This window comes from Neodiprion pinetum, chromosome 5 (genome assembly GCF_021155775.2).
Source record: "Neodiprion pinetum isolate iyNeoPine1 chromosome 5, iyNeoPine1.2, whole genome shotgun sequence".
In the NCBI taxonomy this organism is placed as follows: domain Eukaryota; kingdom Metazoa; phylum Arthropoda; class Insecta; order Hymenoptera; family Diprionidae; genus Neodiprion; species Neodiprion pinetum.
In genome coordinates this window covers 7,343,718-7,362,567 of record NC_060236.1, presented here as the reverse complement: position 1 = coordinate 7,362,567, position 18,850 = coordinate 7,343,718, and the positions used below count along the sequence as shown (strand labels likewise).

General features: G+C 38.8%; 3 protein-coding genes and 1 non-coding gene across 7 annotated transcripts in view; 2 read left to right on the top strand and 2 right to left on the bottom strand.

The window, feature by feature from the left end:
- Positions 1–1,090: 1,090 nt before the first annotated feature.
- On the bottom strand, positions 1,091–3,846 carry LOC138190953 (uncharacterized). The gene is made up of 6 exons (XM_069135933.1): positions 3,730–3,846; positions 2,978–3,049; positions 2,651–2,737; positions 2,260–2,374; positions 1,849–1,997; positions 1,091–1,598 (listed from the first exon to the last, which is right to left on the bottom strand). The coding sequence occupies exons 1-5, from the start codon at positions 3,795–3,797 to the stop codon at positions 1,941–1,943; spliced, it is 399 nt and encodes a 132-aa protein (XP_068992034.1). The 5' UTR covers positions 3,798–3,846; the 3' UTR covers positions 1,091–1,598; positions 1,849–1,940.
- A 1,828-nt stretch (positions 3,847–5,674) lies between these two features.
- Positions 5,675–11,990, top strand: Rchy1 (Ring finger and CHY zinc finger domain containing 1). Of its 4 annotated transcripts, none has more exons than XM_046626148.2 (6): positions 5,675–5,921; positions 6,480–6,704; positions 8,435–8,752; positions 8,899–9,177; positions 9,286–9,376; positions 9,452–11,990. In XM_046626148.2, the coding sequence occupies exons 2-6, from the start codon at positions 6,573–6,575 to the stop codon at positions 9,529–9,531; spliced, it is 900 nt and encodes a 299-aa protein (XP_046482104.1). In that variant the 5' UTR covers positions 5,675–5,921; positions 6,480–6,572; the 3' UTR covers positions 9,532–11,990. The 4 variants fall into 4 exon arrangements, with proteins under 4 accessions (XP_046482104.1, XP_046482102.1, XP_046482103.1 ...); XM_046626146.2 differs by having other exon boundaries at positions 5,675–6,077; XM_046626147.2 differs by having other exon boundaries at positions 5,675–6,122; positions 6,517–6,704.
- A 2,293-nt stretch (positions 11,991–14,283) lies between these two features.
- Positions 14,284–14,355, top strand: TRNAQ-CUG (transfer RNA glutamine (anticodon CUG)). Its single transcript has one exon. It is a non-coding gene; the product is annotated as a tRNA-Gln (tRNA).
- Positions 14,356–14,421: 66 nt separating this feature from the next.
- LOC124219040 (uncharacterized) overlaps positions 14,422–18,850 on the bottom strand; it is a 29,224-nt gene continuing 24,795 nt past the window's right edge. The window contains exons 5-6 of the mRNA XM_046626143.2: positions 18,308–18,456; positions 14,422–16,928 (exon numbers count right to left, since the gene is read on the bottom strand). Coding sequence (XP_046482099.1) covers positions 15,206–16,928; positions 18,308–18,456 — 1,872 coding nt within the window. The 3' untranslated portion in view covers positions 14,422–15,205. The remainder of the gene's footprint in view (positions 16,929–18,307; positions 18,457–18,850) is intronic.

Genomic DNA, 18,850 nt, shown 5'->3' with positions numbered 1-18,850 from the left:
AAATGTCGAAAACACAGGTTCTCGATTTTTGGCTGTAACTTTTGATCCGTTGATCGCAGCCTATTGAGACTGCGCCCAATCGATTTCTCTCGCAAAATTACGTCGGACTAGTGCGAGAAAGAATTTATTCCAGCACTTTTCAAAATCGCGAAAATTTTCGCCAAAAATACAAAGGGGTTAACCTTCCTTTTTTTTTCACCAATAAATCTTTCGTCTCAGAATTGATTTGTATGACCCTTTCTCGAACAATTGGACCCCCAGGAACTCAGAAAACGCAGCGATAAGAGCGTAGGACCAACAGGAGAGAAATGGCGAGCGAAAAAGCACCAGCTGAAAACGTCGAAGACGCAGGTTCTCGTTTTTTGGCTGCGACTTTTGATCCGTTGATCGCAGCCTATTGGGACTGCGCCCAATCGATTTCTCTCGCAGAATTACGTCGGACTAGTCCCAGAAAGAATTTATTCCAGCACTTTTCAAAATCGCGAAAATTTTTGCCAAAAATACAAAGGGGTTAACCTTCCTTTTTTTTTGGCCGTAAAATCTTCCGTCTCAGAATGGATTTGTATGACCCTTTCCCGACCAATTGGACCCCAAGGAACTCAGAAAACGCAGCGAAAAGAGCGTGGGACCAACAGGAGAGAAATGGCGAGCGAAAAAGCACCAGCTGAAAAATGTCGAAAACACAGGTTCTCGTTTTTTGGCTGTTACTTTTGATCCGTTGATTGCAGCCTATTGGGACTGCGCCCAATCGATTTCTCTCGCAAAATTACGTCGGACCAGAGCCAGAAAGAATTTATTCCAGCACTTTTCAAAATCGCGAAAATTTTCGCCAAAAATACAAAGGGGTTAGCCTTACTTTTTCTTCATTTTCGGAGCTGAAAATTTTTGGTCTTGGATTCGATTCGATTGACCCTTTTCTGACTTATTGGACCCCCAGGAACTCAGAAAACGCAGTGAAAAGAGCGTAGGACCAACAGGAGAGCAAAGACGAGCGATATTTATGATTTATTCATGATCAATACGTGATGCATACTATAAATTTCATAATTGTCTAGGAAACATACTAGATTATTTACAATAATAGGCTATAATATGACAATAAAAGAATTGTTCGTTTCGATATGGGATTTAATTCTACATGCAGTCTATATATTTCATAACATCAATATTCAGAATTAGGAGTAGGAGTAGGAGTAGGATCAGAAGTAGGAGTAGGAGTAGGAGTTAGAGTAGGAGTAGTAGTAGATGAAGAAGTTGGAGTAGTGGGAGTTGGAGTAGGAGTTGGAGTTAACGTAGAAGTAGGAGCAGTAGAAGTAAGAGTAGTAGTAGTAGGAGTAGGGTAGGGTAGGGTAGGGTAGGGTAGAGGGTAGGGGGTAGGGGGTAGGGTTGCCCCCATCACCACCCCACCACCCCATCACTCCACTACCCCAACACCCCAACAACCCATGACCACACCACCCCAACACCTCACCACCATCGCACTACCTTCAATCACCTTCGACGACCTCCGTCCTTTTTGTCGCCCTCGATCAGCCGCAAACACTTCTTACCGCCTTCAACCACCTTCAGCGACCACCGCTGACCACCTCGGGTTATACCTTGAATAGTAATAAATATTTTCAGTATAAGAACACGTCAAAAATATTGTGTGAGGATTTATATAATTATTTATTAAATTAATAAAATAATAAATTTTATCAGCGCATTTGTAGCTACTGAATTTGTGCTTGAACGAAGAAAAATTTAAATGATCTATTGTAAACATGACAAGTTTAAAAAATTTCAGATAAAATATAATCGACCTTGCTACCAAATATTATAAAAATGTTATAAAAATAAAAAACTCACCATGCATAAATCCTGTCCTTCTCCTCCTTGTCTTCCTCCTCGTCCCGCATGATCACCCGTAACCACCTCTAACCACCTCCGACCACCTCCAACTACCGCCAACCACCTCCAACGACCACCACTGACCACCTCGGGTTATACATCGAACACTAATAAATATTTCAACTATTAGAACACATCAAAAATATTGTGTAAGGATTATTATAACTTTTGTATTGACACATTTCACCAAGAAGATTATGAGAAAATTATAAAAACTTATAGGAATTTTACCATCGCAACGATAGCCACTGAAGTTGAGCTTGCGCGAAAAATGAATTGCAATAATTTATTGTAAACGTGACAAGATTAAAAATTTTAGTAAAATATAATTACAATTGCCATTAAATAATATAAAAATGTTTTACTCACCGAGTACAAATCCTCGTCCTCCTCTTCCTCATCCTCCTCCTCGTCCTCCTCCTCTACCACCGGCAACCCCCGCCAACTACCTCCAACGACCACCGCTAACCACCTTGGGTTATACCTTGAATATTAATAAATATTTTCCGTGAAATTTAGAACACTTGAAAATATTGTGTACGGATTAAATATCATTTTTCTATCGACACATTATACCAAGAAGATTATGAGAAACTTATTGAAAAGTAAAGAAATTTTACTTGCGCATTGACAGCTACTGAATTTGGACTTGCGCGGAGAATGAATTGAAATAATTTATTGTAAACGTGACAAGTTTACAAAATTTGAGATCAAATATAACTACAATTGCCATTAAATATTATAATAAAGTTAAACTCACCGAGCACAAATCCTCGTCCTCCTCGTCCTCCCCCTCGTCCTCTTCCGCACACCTCCAACGACCACCGCTAACGACCTTGGGTTGTACCTTGAATAGTAATAAATATTTTCAGTATAAGAACACATCAAAAATATTGTGTAAGGATTAATATAATTAATTAAATAATCCATTGTAGAATAAATTTTATCTACGCATTTATAGCCACTGAATTTGTGCTTGCGCGAAAAATGAATTGAAATAATCTATTGTAAACGTGACAAGTTTAATAAATTTTAGATAAAATATAATTACAATTGCAATTAAATATTATAAACATGCTAAACTCACCGAGCACAAATTCTTGTCCTTTCCGTCCACCTCTGACCACCTCCAACCACCGCCAACCACTTTGCATTATACCTTGAATAGTAATAAATATTTTCAGTATAAGAACACATAAAAACTTTGAATTGACGTATATTTTCATCATCGATGAACTAAATAACTCATAAAACAACTTTAAATCACATTCATTTTCGTTCAGAAATTTCTTGGTAAAAATCGTTACCTTTAACGTTTGAGCTCGACAAATAATAATAGGATATCACGGTTTTTTGGGTCATTTTGGTACATCGATAATAGAATGATGCGCGAATTAAAAATAACTAGTTTTAAAACACTCGCTCTGTAAAGCGCGCTCGGGTTCGAATGCCCAGTGTAACTAGTTTTGTGCTCGTGCGCTCGCTGACTCGTAGTCAGTTTCTCACCAGATGACATAATTGTAGGGGAGACTGGGGCACGATGACTCCATAAAAATTCTGGTATTTGCTTCACAGTATACAGAATGAACACTGTCTTCGTGCATGTGACGCAAACCGAATCTGCCAGTTATATTTTTTCTATATAATGCTACAAATCACGTTCACACACGTATGTAAGTTTAACGCATTGTGATTCTATGACAATAAATTTCGTCAAAAAATACTACAGAACAATCATCTAAGTGCTGACAGATTTGAAATCCTACGCACAGCAATTCTAGCTCCAATTGAACTACGTTATTGTCATGTATTCCTATTTATACAATGCCAACCACTCACCAATTGCAATTTGTTGATCCTGGTCGTTCGTTTTTTTTCCGATTCAAAATGTTATCCGAAGCATACATATTGGTTTGATAGTAAAAAACATGACGTTTTCAATAATCAAACTTGTAGACTTGAAAATTAGTCCGTAAGGTCAGAAGTCATCAGGTCAAGGACCTGGACAGCCACGACTACGGAACGCTTGTCCTGGAAGTAGAGTTCCTCCCGGTAGTGGACCAGGAGTGCAGGAACCCTGGAGCGTTTGTCTTCGAAGTCGAGTTTCACCAGGTAGCGGACCTGGAGCGCAGAAACCACGGAGCGCTTGTCCTGGAAGTCAATTTACACCAGGTAGTGGACCATGAGCGCAGGAACCATAGAGCGCTTTGAGAAACTGGAGAACTACGGAAAATTAGTCCTGAATGTCAAAAGTCACCAGGTCAAGGACCTGAGCAGCCAGAACTACGCAGCGCTTGTCCTGGAAGTCGAGTTTCTCCAGGTAGCGGACCTTGCGCGCAGGATCCACGGAGCTTTTGTCCTGGAAGTCGATTTTCACCAGGTAGCGGACCTGGAGCGCAGAAACTACGGTTCGCTTGTTCTGGAACTCGAATTGCACCAGGAAGCCGACCCGGAGCGCAGGATCCAGGAGGAAGAGAACCCGGTACTCGAAATCTGCGGAGCGCGATTCTCATCCGTCCGCTCTACTGCGCGGTTGTTTCCAGACTGAGGAAATCGGCTAGCTCATTACTATAGATCGATGACGTCAATAGAAAAAAAAATTTCAGTGACGTCACCGTCTGAACGTCCGAACATATGAACATCCAAACTTTGGTTTCGAATTTCAATACTGTGTATGATCTATGATGTATGCGATGTATGATGATGTATGATGTATGATGTACGATGATATGATATGATGTATAATGATTTTAGTTTTCACGTTTCACAGACAAGAAACACGCACTTTATCATTTCCGTCAATTCCAGACTCAAGCGGCTTGGCCCTTCGATGATTAGCCGTTGACTCAAGATATATTCTTCAGTTAACGGGTCAACTAATAACGCTGCCGTTCTACGACAGTTGGATGATAAAAATTTTTGCTCGTACCTTTCAAATTCGTGTTAAAATACACTCGAAGTTTTAAGAACCTTCGTTCTTTCTTTCCCTATAAAAATGAAATAAAAATTGCTGACAATCACCTCTTTAGGTTTTTAAATCAGGATACTGCGTTAAATACTGTCTCATGTACGGGGCATCCAATTTCATCTCGATCAAAATTAGCGCATCCGTGATGTATTAAAGTTACTCTGAATTTTTGTTCCATACGAACACTTTTCGAAAAACATTTCTGCTTCTCTACCCAACATAGATACTTCAGTTGCGACTAGCTAAAACAGCGTTTCGATTGTGTGCCTACGAAAATTAAAGATCGAGAGAGCAAATAAAAAGTTGTTGGAATAATTATGAATTGCCCAGTTGCCCACCGAAAACTGGTCACAAAAATTTACCCAGGGGTATCCGTCTATATTATCTTCAGTCAACGTTCGAATATTTATTTGGACGGCCTCGTAATTTCATGTCGTGATACCCCTGTACACGTAGCGACGCGTGCGGCCGTTGATGAAACTACCAACGCCGACGATAATACGATACCGTAGCGCTGTTGTTCCATCACTGCTATCCGTTTCCAATATCGAATATTCTAGTTTTCTATTTCTCGAATCTCGCGAAAATTTCCCACGTTATTTCTTACGTAGTGAATTAAAATGTATTTTATTTATCGATTCGAATCACGATTTGAACGAATTATTGATGTCAGTGGTTGAAGGCGACATGACTTAGAATATTTTTACTGTGTTTCTCTTTGATTATTTCAAAAAACTATAGATCAGCAAATATCTCTGTGACTTCAAATACGTACCAATTATCTCAACACCTGTGTAAATAATATTTTTTAGTGCCATATATTTACGCTACCGGATGTTTACGTGATCCGTAATCACTGTATCAGGCAGGCGTCGGAACTTCCGGTTCAAGTTTCGGCTGTTCGCCGTTCGAGAGAGGTCGTCCTTAAAATCTTGTAAAATTACGTTTGTGGCAATAATGCTTGACTTAACAACGTATCTTGATTCGCGCTGATTTTAATCCGAGTAAAATTCCAGCCATTCCAGCGATAAATCTTGTAGCCGATGAGGGAACCTTGATCACGGTAATTGGAGAATCGGTCAGAAATGTGTCGGGTAACCTGTCATTCGAGTGATATTTGTTTTAGTTTATTGCGTATGTGTGTGACGGTGCTGAGTATTAACGGGTCTCGTCTCATTAATCGCACAATTGCGTATTGTGCGTAAATAAATATTGTGCCGTAAGTGTTTCACTCAGGTTGGATTGAAAAGGCGTCAAACAACGGGTAAAAGTTTGTTTTATATTGACCTTGCCAGTGTGAGTTGCGAGAGACGGCTGCCGTGTGATAGCTGAAATATACAGAGCATTAGCAATTGTTGCAAGGCTTTTATTTTACTATTATTTCTATTCTCCTTCTACGTTGTATGTTGTAACATTCCGTTAAGGGTTTCATTCAGGTTGGATTGAAAAGGCTTCGAACAACGGGTGAAAATTCGTTTTATTTTGACCTTTTCAGTGTGAGAGCTGAAATACAGGGCATAAATAATTGTTGCAAGGCTTTCTTTTTTACTATCGTTTCTTATTTCCTTAATCGTTAAATATCTACATTGGCAAGGACACTTTTTTTTACCTCCTCTTACAGCTCCTGTCTCGAATTTTATCACAACCAATCATTCAAGGTGTGTTAACAATTTAAACAAGCAAGTGCAGCTTTGTGCTAATTATAAACTATATAATGGAGGACAGTGATGTCAAGCAGGTTGAAGAATCTGAGCCTAATAACAAATCTCAGAATGACGAAACCTCCGATCAAACAGACGAGGCAAGCGTTGGTTGTGCACATTACAAAAGAAAGTCGAAATTTGTGGTAAGTTTCATTTATTCGTACTTTCTAATTCACATGAACATATTAGTTTTCATCCAGATCCCCCAAAGCGAATAAAGTATGCTGAAAAATTTGCGCATCTGCTTTATAACTTGATATAGCAATTATTCGCCAGTACGATTTACCGTTGAAAATAATGTACTCATATTAATTAAAATGTATACACGTAACACGCGGTAGACTCTCCGTAACTTCCTATATTCTGGAGTTTTAAGCACTAAGCGCAAAGTGCGAGAAATTGTCTTGCTAGCGTCGATTAGACGAGCTTTGTTCTTTTCATAATATACGCGATAGTTTAACCGCAGGGAATCGCATCTATATGTAGTAGCGATACTTGTAACGAGAAGCTGTCCAAACAAAAAGTTGGCACTTAAGAAGTTACGGAGAGTCCAGCATACGTGCATCTACCTACCTTATCAACGCTTAACCGACTCTCGTGCAAATATGAATTCTTGGTAATAAACACCGCTAGAGCAGCACGTGGAATATACGTGATTTCGATAGCTTTCAAATGCATACAGAGCAGGTTACCGAATGGTATTTGATCAACGACACGTCTACATTCGTCCATTGTTTACTACCTTATATGCTTTTAGAAACCTATAAGAATAACAATGCCATATCTAAAGTGAAAGACGGTAGTCATCGGTCGCTCTAGGCAAGCATGAGGCATTTTAAGATGCTTGATTCAACCGATTGGCATGCATGAGGTCGGAGTTGGTTACCTTAATTTAACGATGAATTTTCAGAAAAAAAATGTTGTATTGCAACTTTACGATTGACTGAAATTTAATAAACCGTAATAAAGCAAGATATACTTATATTTTAGAAACGTGACTTCTTCAAAGCCGTTGAAAAATTGCATATCAATTTTAGATCAACAATTTTTGCTAACATTAAAAACTTGAACCTCTTTGGCATTCTTGGAAGTTTAAATTTCTTATTCTTTCAAAGATATTAACTTTTAATATGAGATACATTGTATGAAACTCAATCTGTCCAGAAAAATAAATAAGAATCTTTACTTTTCAAAAATTTAATGTATGGAAAAATTATTAATTCTCGAGAGAATTGCAGATCAGTCAGCCAACCCTGAACCAGAACATTGTGCAGTTGTCACTCTATTATTCTATGAAGGCAATTATTAACCAGTGGTGCTCAAACTGCTGCAACACAATTCAATCTGTTTTGCAGCAGAGAAATACAATTTTCTCAATCCTGTAACTGTTGCAGTGAATTCACTGAAGTCACGACATCCATTTTTCTAGTATTAGCTAATCAAAATATGAAAAGTCAATGGGTTTTCCACAATCTTACGAGTTATTCTTGGTAAAAAGAACAGTACTTTTATTATATTTAGACATTGTCCATACTTGGAAATAATTACTATTTCATTTAGCCTCGTCCCTCTAGTTTGAAGCTTAAAACTCTTTGCTGTGAGTACATGTGTGAACCTTTACAGCGGATCAATAAAACATATATTTATCTCTGTTGCTGAACGTGAGTGACGGTGTACCGCGTGCTTTGTAATCTATAATCGGAAGGCATTTAGAAATAATATGGGTCTTTTTAGCTTATTAATTGAATGTAAATGAAGTTTTGTTAATTTCAATTCAGGATTATTACTTGTCCGTGCCAAATAGACTAATCCTTGATCGAGATAATAAGATAACGAATAACGATAAGTCAATTGATTTGTTTTCATTTTACAGACGCCATGCTGCAACAAGGTTTACACCTGCAGATTTTGTCACGATGAGCAAGAAGCCCATACCGTTAATAGGAAAGAAGTAACGGAGCTCATCTGTGTCCTGTGCGATACTCGCCAACCAGTGCAAGCTACTTGTCAAAAATGCAATTGCAGATTTGGAAAGTACACGTGTCTAGAATGCAACTTGTTCGACGACGAAGATAAGAATCAGTATCACTGCGATGGATGTGGGATTTGCAGGGTCGGAGGACGTGAGAGGTTCTTTCACTGTGCTAAATGCAATATGTGCTTACCGGTGCAGTTGCAGAATGGTCATAAGGTGAATAAAACAAAAATATTACACGACATGAAAAGGTTTTAGCAAAGGATCTTACTTGTTTCTTATTGATACCTCCTCATTCAATTCTGTACTGACGCAGAATACTTAAAAGTAAATATGTATTGCAAAATTTAATTACATTTCAGTGCGTTGAAAATGTTTCGCATGCAAATTGTCCGGTTTGCTTGGAAGACATTCACACAAGTAGAATTCCATGCCACATTCCTGATTGCGGACATCTGTTACACCGTACCTGCTTCGAAGAGCTTCTACATTCTGGCCACTATGCCTGTCCTACCTGCCAGGTATCCCTGCTAGACATGTCGGAACTTTGGAGATTCTTAGACAACGAAGTATCACAGACACCGATGCCTCCTGAGTACAGAGATTACAAGGCCGATATATTGTGCAAGGATTGTCACGAGGTTAGATGTTATTGATTACCTATTGCCAATTGACGATGTATGCTTTTTTTAATTGCGACAAATCTCCCAACAATCAATTTCTCCCATCTCATCAATTTAACGTTCCAGGAGTCCACTGTCAAGTTTCACGTGGTTGGCTTGAAGTGTTTGAACTGCGGAAGTTACAACACATGCAGGATCAAAGGGTCTCCGTGTCCTGGTAAATATTGAATTAACACCATCAAGTTAAAAAAAATTTAATGGAATTATTCTTACACTCGTTCGCTCCTATCAGATCCAGAATCCTTGGATGTTGCAGCTGGTGGAAGTGGTACAGGAGATGAGGAAAGTTCGCAAGACCACGATTCCCCGTAATGATATTGGGTATCAATATTTTTAGATGAAAAGATTCAGCTGAAAATTTTCACGATACGGTACGTCAAATTGAAGGCCTACGTTAATTGCACTCTCAACAGTAGGGAAATGTGTGTAATGTGTGTGATTTTATTCGAATAACATTGAATGAATAATTGAATGTAACGGATATTCTGCAAGCCACATGCGGTTGTTAAGTACCTAAATTTCAAACTGTAAAATACACGTATACTCTTATGTATACTATGAACGCTTAGTCTTGCAGCTTACATAATTTAATGCCGGAAAGAGAAATGTTTATCAGATTGTAATCTAAGTCGATTTTCACGATTTGCCTTTTTTTAAAAGCAAGTGGCATAAAATCGAGGAATGCTTGAATTTACGAATAACGATTCATAACACAAAGATTCTCTAGTTTGAAAAACGTATTATTACATTTTGAAACGTACATATTTATCTTTTAGAGCAATTTTTTCAATTAGGAGGCAATTTTCGCTACTTATAATCTACTGTTATTCTATTTTTCATTGATTATCGTGCAGTGCATTTAAGATCTTTTAGAAATACGTACAATAGTAACCACCATTGCGGGTATGTATGAATACCGGAACTAAAATAGTCTAAATGCTTGCTTAGCTTTATTAGAGTTTCTCTTCAATGAATATATGCTGTAGGTAATATCTGTACTACAATTGGTATACCTATACTCAAATTATACTAAGATATGTAGAACCCTGACGAGGCATCGAGGCTTTAAGTTGAATTAGAGATTAATTTTATTAACTAAGAAAGAGCATAGAAACAAATGCTGTTAATAAAATATAATTTCGTCAAACATTTGTCCGAAAGCCGACAATATGTAAATACATATACACTACGATTAAGGCCATAAAATTAGCATGAGTAATTTTCTCATTGATACCAAAAAGACGTAGTTGTTTTCGTTAATGATATATTTTCTCTGCGTATCAAAGCGTTGAAAATGCCGTTAACTATATGAATAACGTTGTTTTGTCTTCAAAACACGTTTTGCTTAATTTTAGTAATCAATTGTTATGCATTCCCTTGGCTTGCCATTCCTAATTCGGAGCATTTGAGCTAAAATCGTGTTTCTTGTTAGTATAATTGAAGGATTTCCATACACGTGTTATATATCAATATTTTTATTTCTCTAATGTTAGTAAATTGATTTTGAGACATTCCTTTTGGGCATAAACCTATGTTTACACATATAGGGCCAAGCTGACCAGTTATTTTGATCTTTATACAGGTCTTAATCGGTATACAAACAGTTTTTAGTTAGAAAACAAACAATCTTACTACTTTTTACATTCCAAGAAACTAGTAGTAATCAAACTATTACTAGGAAATGAAGGTAGCAGCAACTGTACCTCTTAATCAAATCATTATCATGTTTGAAAACCACTATACACTGTGTGTTAAATGTTGAGGTTATTTGGCTGCCCCTGTAATGTTGTTTTCATCCAATTTATGTCACTTATCTTGCGTACAAGAGGCAGCTTGTATTTGAACTCGTTCAACTTACACACCGCAATTTGAATCACCCTCTTCTCCACCCAGTTGGTTGTTGCATATTGTTGTCCCTTTACAAAATTTTCTTTATTTTCGAAGTGAAAAATCACCGTTTCAGTGATTGTGGAATATTGTCAGGGTAGAAAGATATTATTGTACCACAACGATTTGCCAGAGATTTATTTCTTAAATAGTGCATTTTGTATATGTATAATTGCTGTAAATAAAGGTGCGTGATTGTTTATCACGCGAGAAATAAAGTGTGAAATGAGTCTTAAACACATGAGTACAGAGAGATTTATTGTAATGTAATCATGAATTTAGGTTTCTGTACTATAAAAAATTATCAATTTTATATTAGCACGCAGCGAACGTTTTTTAAATAATTAGGCTCTATTTACTTCAGTACTTGTTCAATAGAATTAAGGAAAATAATATTATCTCATTACAATAGGTTTCTCTACTTTATGCACGTAGAAACATTTGATACATGTACCGAATTGGAGACAAGTTGGGCTGCGATGGTACATGTACCTTGGAAAGATATAGTAATATTAATCGGCTGGAAAGGGTTCAATTAATTCGTTGTACCAATGATTATTGGTATCTTTATTGATCTTTTCTCCAATACATCAAGCGTATAAGCTAGGTGTCGTAACATATTGCGTGCGTTGAACTTGTCACGAATATGATCAATTAGTGTGAATTGTTTCGACGCAGTATCACTCCGTACTGAATACAGAGATTCTTAAAACAACTATTCATTATTCCACTTACTCGAAAAACGGTAGTTGATAAAATTCGTAGATATCGTGTATTCAATAATTTGTGTATGTGTGCGTATATTTGTTAGAAACTTTGACATGTGATTTTAAAAACTGAATAAAATGTAGTACTTTGTTCTTACTACTGCAAATTCCACCTCACACTTGCATTACGGATATCCCATGGCTGTTTATCTCATCGGTTTTAACCCTCGCAAATGTAGGTCCGTAAATGTGCTATTTTTGTAAGATCGAAATTTGCTGCTTCAACGTCGGTGATAAAGGCATTTACTATTGTTTCTTTGAGCCGGACAAATTTTGATTTTATTTGATCGGTAGAGAAATGATCCGAAGAACTGCTAAACAAGGTACCTGATGTTTACAAAACCGGTTTCTTTTATTTTGTAATTTGTTGAACAAAGAAAATGAACAAAGAAGATGAATAGGGCCTTTCTCAAAAAATCTTTGTCTCAGATTTGTTTTGTATGATCCTGGCTGGACTGAGCGGACCCCCAGAAACTCAGAAAACGCACCAAAAATGCACCACTATCGTTTTTAGGCTGTAACTTTCGAACCGTTGCTTGCAGCGTTTTTGAAACTTGCCTCGTCGATACCTCGCGCAAAATTACGTCAATGGAGTGTTCGGATGAAGTCATTCCAGCGTTTTTCAAATCGGTAAAATCTCAGATGAAGAACTCCAAAAGCCCCTCCTCGTTTCTATCGGTGTGTGGATTTTCACGCACTTCCAATTGAATCTTTCAATCACTTAATTGTTTGCCGCGTCACAGGAATGTTCCCAAGCGTCGTATGACGTTGTATTTGAGATTTCTGGAGCTACTCGATTTTCGTAACATCAACAGTTATTACGCCAAATTTACTCCTTCGATCGGCCTTTGAATTCCTTCAAGCAACTCGAACGCGATAACGAAAACATCGTGAGATCGAATCAATAACATTCTTTTGTTCGTCTTATGTTATTAGTATATTTCGAGTTTGAACCATTAAGCAACAATTGTGGTACTCCTTTTCCTTCCGAGGTATGAAGTATTGATTGTAGCATTTCAGTTGTTACGATTAATCTATTTACTAATTGCGATCACAGCTCTTGAAAACGCAGCATAATTCTTCGATAATATTTCTGATCCGTATAACAGAACGTTGATAGTTTCACTATCATATCGAATTATTCCAATTCACAGATAGGACGATTCAAAACTTTCAACAGCATCACTGCTATAAATACCTTAATCTGATTTCGTAAATCTCACGTCTGTCAACGTAAATCAAAGTATATTCCATTCTAGATCAATATTAATACATGATTGATACGTATAATATAAAAAATAGTCATAAATTCTCTCGGATAATAAATGGTTCAAAACTCTAAATTAGTTAAATCTATTGCTCAAACAGCCAGCCGCGTGTCACAATAATTCCTACGTCCGCTACAAAATATAGTCACAAAAAATTTCTCCGTTGTGTAAACAAAAATATTTCACGTTATTCACAATCAGAAGTATCGTAGTCACAGGTTATAAATTTATACGACAGTTTCGATCAGCAGAGTACGTGAAAATTCGAAAACCACAAAATCTGGTGTTTTTCAGCGTAAGTATATTAATAAAATTATTTGACGAACCGACTGTAAAAAACAATCGAGTCCTTCAAAGCTTTAAGTGCAATCGACGGATCAGCTGCAACTCTCTTTATTTTATTCGTTATTTCTACGAGTAAATCACTCGGAGAACTTATCGCAATATTTTAAGCTGTAGTTCTGTAACTTTAAATTAATATTGAGCAGGATTTCGAGTGAAAAATGATTCTTATATCCGGATACCGGATAATTCATCTCGGAGCCAAACATCATTTTTAACCCTGCAGGCGGCAAGGTGTGCAAGGAAATTTACTTATGTATTCAACGCTCTACACAAGCCTGGCAATCTTACAATAATTGTCTAAAATTAGCTGCGTGGTCCGAGAAGCTGAGCCCACACACCGAATGACGCACGTAGCAATAATTGTATTCGTTTAATTAATACCAAGAAATCATTTGTTCCACATCCCCCTGTCAGTTCACCTGTCAATTAATATTACTTTGCGCATAATCACAACGACGCGGAGCTTGAGAAATTGATTCTGCCATCCGCATAAATTTGCGTTATATGATTCGGCCTGCCCGGGTCTCCGACCTCGTCCGTAATTATATTAATTTGGATTAATTGTAATTGTTCACTTTCAAATCTAGTCTCTAGATTGATACAGATATCAATGCATTACGCAGAACTGTATTTATTGAAGTAAATTGTTTGAGCGGAAACTTTGAGCGGAATAATGTTAGCCGACGATAACTAACGAATAATCAATTTCCGATATCCGAATACGTATTTCGGTTGCGAAAAAAAGTATCACATTTACAGTGCTCCTCGTTATCCTTGATTCGTTCCTTCAGCTTCAAGGTTCCATGGTGTAATGGTTAGCACTCTGGACTCTGAATCCAGCGATCCGAGTTCAAATCTCGGTGGGACCTGATATTTTTTTTCTTGTCTCACGGTTCTTTTTTACGTACTATGCGCGAACAGATGAATCAGGTATGTTTATAGTAATGTAAATCTTTATTAAATATAAATATAGAGTAAGGTATATTATTATAGGTACATGATATTTGCGATGCTACTTACCCACCTAGTTTTTGGTAATAATACAGTTAGTCGCTAAAATAATGTCTAACTCAGTCAACGGGTATCAAATTCACTCACCAGATAGTCAAGTTCGATGCATGTAAACCCTGTGCCTACGGGCGATTCCTTAAAAATTTGACACACTTTACAGTATCTGCTGTATAAATTGATCACGCAGTGTTGTGCAGCCAAGCCGAGGCAGTTTAGAACCAAATGCATCGAACGATTAGAGGCCATTTAAAGTATGCTGGAATTACGAAGATGTCAATCCCCCACACCGCACACATGAAATCACAGTTAATGGTTCTCTACACGACTCTGTGAATGATATTTTCAAACCAATAATTGAACTTGAATAGCGACCGACAGGAAAACGACATTACGGAAGCATACTCATGCAGATATGTTCGAATAAATTACACTGTTATACGGTTAACGCAGTTTGAACAATGCATCACACGCCTTATGGTAATTCTATATGTCGTACCACCGTGAAAAACCGCATCCCATGCATCACGTGCGGTCCAAATAACGCGATACGATGACACCAGTGGTACAAAGCGACGTAGATATTTAGCCAGATAAAAATGAACGACTTTTGGTAACTCGTCAGGAACAATTGATTCGATGTTCCCGATAGACGGCGGCTTTGGATACATCATCCGATAAATGTTGACCACAAGTTCAACGTATCGACGTTCACCGTTTCGGTGTCTGCAGCAACTTGTTCTCCATGGATCTGATCTTGAGGCACTTCATGAGGAGCGCAACGATGGTAATAACGGCGCCAAAGAACGATATAACACCGAGAACGACGAGCACTATGAACCAGCTCTTGAAGGTTCCGATCCTCGTCGAAAAGTCACAATTACAATTTTCGTAGTCGGTAAGATTGAGGGCGGAAAAATTGACCGGCTTTAGCGAGATCGCGATCTTGGTTTCGTTGAGGACGTCGGGTTTCCGCTTCGCCGCGCTCTGTGACTTCTTCACAAACTTGTACGATATACCGTAGGTGAACTCCTGTCCATTGAATGACCCTTTCCAGCTGTAATACTGGACGAGTAAAACATTTCCAGTCGACGTTACCGGTACCTGGATATTGTTTATGTCGGAGTGGAGGATGTCGCAGTAGGACCAAGCTAGCGAATCGTTGGTAAAGGCTCCATTGTAGACGGTGATTTCGTTACCAGGACAGTAATTCAGGCTCGAATTCCGCCTAGAATCTGTCGATCCTGACTCGTCCTCGAAGGAGTTACGTATTATCTTCAGCTGCACGAATACCCGCTCTCCAGTTTTTCCCACAAATTTGTAGCTGCACAAAGTGCTGGGTGGGTACCAATGCTGGAACGACTTGATGCTCTCCTTGGTACCCCGGTCCGAACTCTTGTATACAAAATCGCAGTTCTTCCGGTGCCTCGCGGCCTCGTTGTGCTCGGTTATGGTCTCCTGCAGAGTAAGTCTGAACCCGTCGTGCATCACGGTACCGTCACGTTTGCTGAAAAATTCTACGATCACGTTCCGACCGCGTGATAATATTTCGGGAACGTTACCCTCGCCGCAGAATTTCGATATCTCGACGATCTTACCGTTCAGGTTTTCGTATATCGCCAGATAATCGCCGACGCAACGAAACCCGTCAAACTTATCCAAGGACTTGTGTCGCCGTTTGAATCTGTGGTCGAAGAGGGCGCTGCTCTTCCTCATTTGTCCCATCGCCGTCTCCTCGAAAATCTTTTCACCCAGCCCCGAAGACGGAGAAAAACTCTCGTCGAATCTCTGTTCCGCGTTCTTCGGTCCCGACGATTTTCTCCCCCCCTTTCCTCTTCCTCTTCTACTCTTCACCCTCCTCCGTCGGTTACCTTCCGTCATTTTTCGCCTCCCGTTAATCGCCTTCGGTTTCCTCTGTCTCACGTCGCTGCCGATTATCACCTCGTCGTCCTCGTCCAGCCGGTAGTCGAAGCTCTTCAAACCTCTTTGGTGCCTCGGTTCGTCGGAAGACTCGGTCTCGATGGGTGATTCCTCCCCTGAAGATCGCGCGTCCTCCTCCACGTGCAGGTCCTCGCAATTTTCGGTCCTGCATCCGTCCTGGACCGTGTAGTTCATCAGGCTAAAGATGTCGTCGGAAATACCGCCGATTTTAAACCTTCCCGAGGTCGACTCGAGCGATATTCTGCACCGCATTCCCCTCGGATATACGCCGGGGAATCCTGGCGAAGTGATCCTGCATTGACGCTGATAATTGTGGTTCGAACAATCCAGGGAACATTCGGCTGCCGAAGGTAGCGAATCGCCGTGTCTCTCCATTGCCAGGCGAACCGGAAGCACCGAAAATTGGGCTGAGAATATCACTGGATTCTTGTCGGCGAAGTTCTTGTCAGAATCCATCACGATGTTTAGTTCCGGACCTTTTCTCAGGAAGAGTCTGAAACACGTGTCGACGATTTCTTAGTCAAAAGAGCAAACATCAGAGAAATTATTATATTATGTTTTGAGATTAGTTTAACCCTTTAACGGCCGAGTCTCTTTCACGTTAGAAAAAAAACGATTTTCTCAATCGCTTAAAATTTTTCTCAATCTAAATGTTTGAAAAATTACATTTTTTAAAAACAGTTTTTCAATTTTTATGCCGAATCAACAGTTTTTCAAATGAAATTGTTCAGTGTAAACTTTCTTTGGAGTGTGTTACCATTTTTCAAATTGTTTCGGGATTTTTAAAATATAGTTGTTTCGTCAAAGGGTTCAGGGGTAACACCACTCTAACGGCCAAAAAAAAAAGGGCCATTACCTTCATCACCTTCATCTCATACTCCGTTTTCAGATTTTCCTCACGTTAATTAAGGAGGTTACTCTTTCAGGTTTGATTTTTAAGTCACCCTTGAAATACACGAGTTTCATCTTTATTTCAAGCTTAGTTATTTCAAAAACGGGCTAGAATTGTTCAAGTTACGAAACACGTCGACAGGCAAGAAAATTTCTGACTATCCTCCCTCACGGTGAAAAACCCCAACTTGGGTGTAAATTCGTACCCCTAATTTTTTTCTTATGGGAAAATTAGCATTATACATGAATTGGGAGTACGAATTTACACCCAAGTTGGGGTTTTTTTTGTGAGGTCTGCACTTTTCATGTCATTATAACGTCTGCCCATAAAATATGTGAAACAAAGAAACCCCATGTTTTCGGGCTCAAAAACACACAATCGTACAGTTATCGTCAGAACTGAAAACTCTAATGTAGCCACGGACTTTCTTTTTCTACTACGCTTTTCGCAGTTTCATTGAATTCTACACCGAGAGAAATTTTTTGTTCCGGTTACCGCTCAGTCCTTGATTATTTTTATTTTTTACCACAATCGAAAAATATACTTATAGGTAGAAAATGAAAATTAAGTCTATTATCCGTTACTATTCTTTCTCATCACGATCACTGTTGCTATGTATTCTTGCAACTGTTGCAAAAATTTAACGCTAGTGCAACGATAAATTGACGTTAAAGCCTTGTTTAACTAAAAAAGTCGAGTAAACCTCACAAACTGATTTTGCGTTGCGATTAGCAAAAAAGGATCGACGATAGCGCAAAATGTTTACGCGTACCTCGTTCTTCGCAATTCCAACAATATTCAGACAGTTTTTTTTTTAACGATACCTGTTTTACTCAATTTTTCTAGTTATTCTAACAAATGAAATTTTTCACAGTGTAGCACGGCTCAAAACGTATAGCTTGCAGAATCTACCTGTCGAAAATTAAAATCTGTCTTAAAAAAATCCCTCGCTTCAAATGAAACTTGGACGAGATTCTGACCTGGTTGCATTTCCGGTCACGTGTCCGCAGTACCGTCCGACATCGTCCTCGAGGTCCTCGATGCCGTCAGAAAACTGGACGTAGGCACCGTGACAGATCGAGTCCCGAAGAGTTCCGACTTGAAGTCTGCGGATTCTCAGCTCTACGACCTAACAAGAGGATGAAATTAGGTTTTGGCTCATTAAAAACGGGGACATGCTTCGCCTGGATGCTTGGACGGGTTGAAGGTGTTACGAAAGTCTCTCTTCCCCAGCTAGGCGGACGGCTGTCTCTGCTAAAAACCGTTTGTCACACTCGCTAGCTCTGACGGCACGTATCGCATTTTACCCTCAGGGGTCAGGGGAAAACGACAAGTGCAGACTGTAGTTGGGCGACGTGTTTCACCTCTGGACCGCAGCTTCCTGCTTTTTTCATTAATTCTTTCTTTTCTCTTTTCTTTAATTTTTTCTCTTCTTTAATTCGTCGTCTCGTTGTAAAATTTAATTTTAAATCAACGAGAATAAAGTTGAATACTTCGTTAGAATTCAGGTTATTAACGCTGAT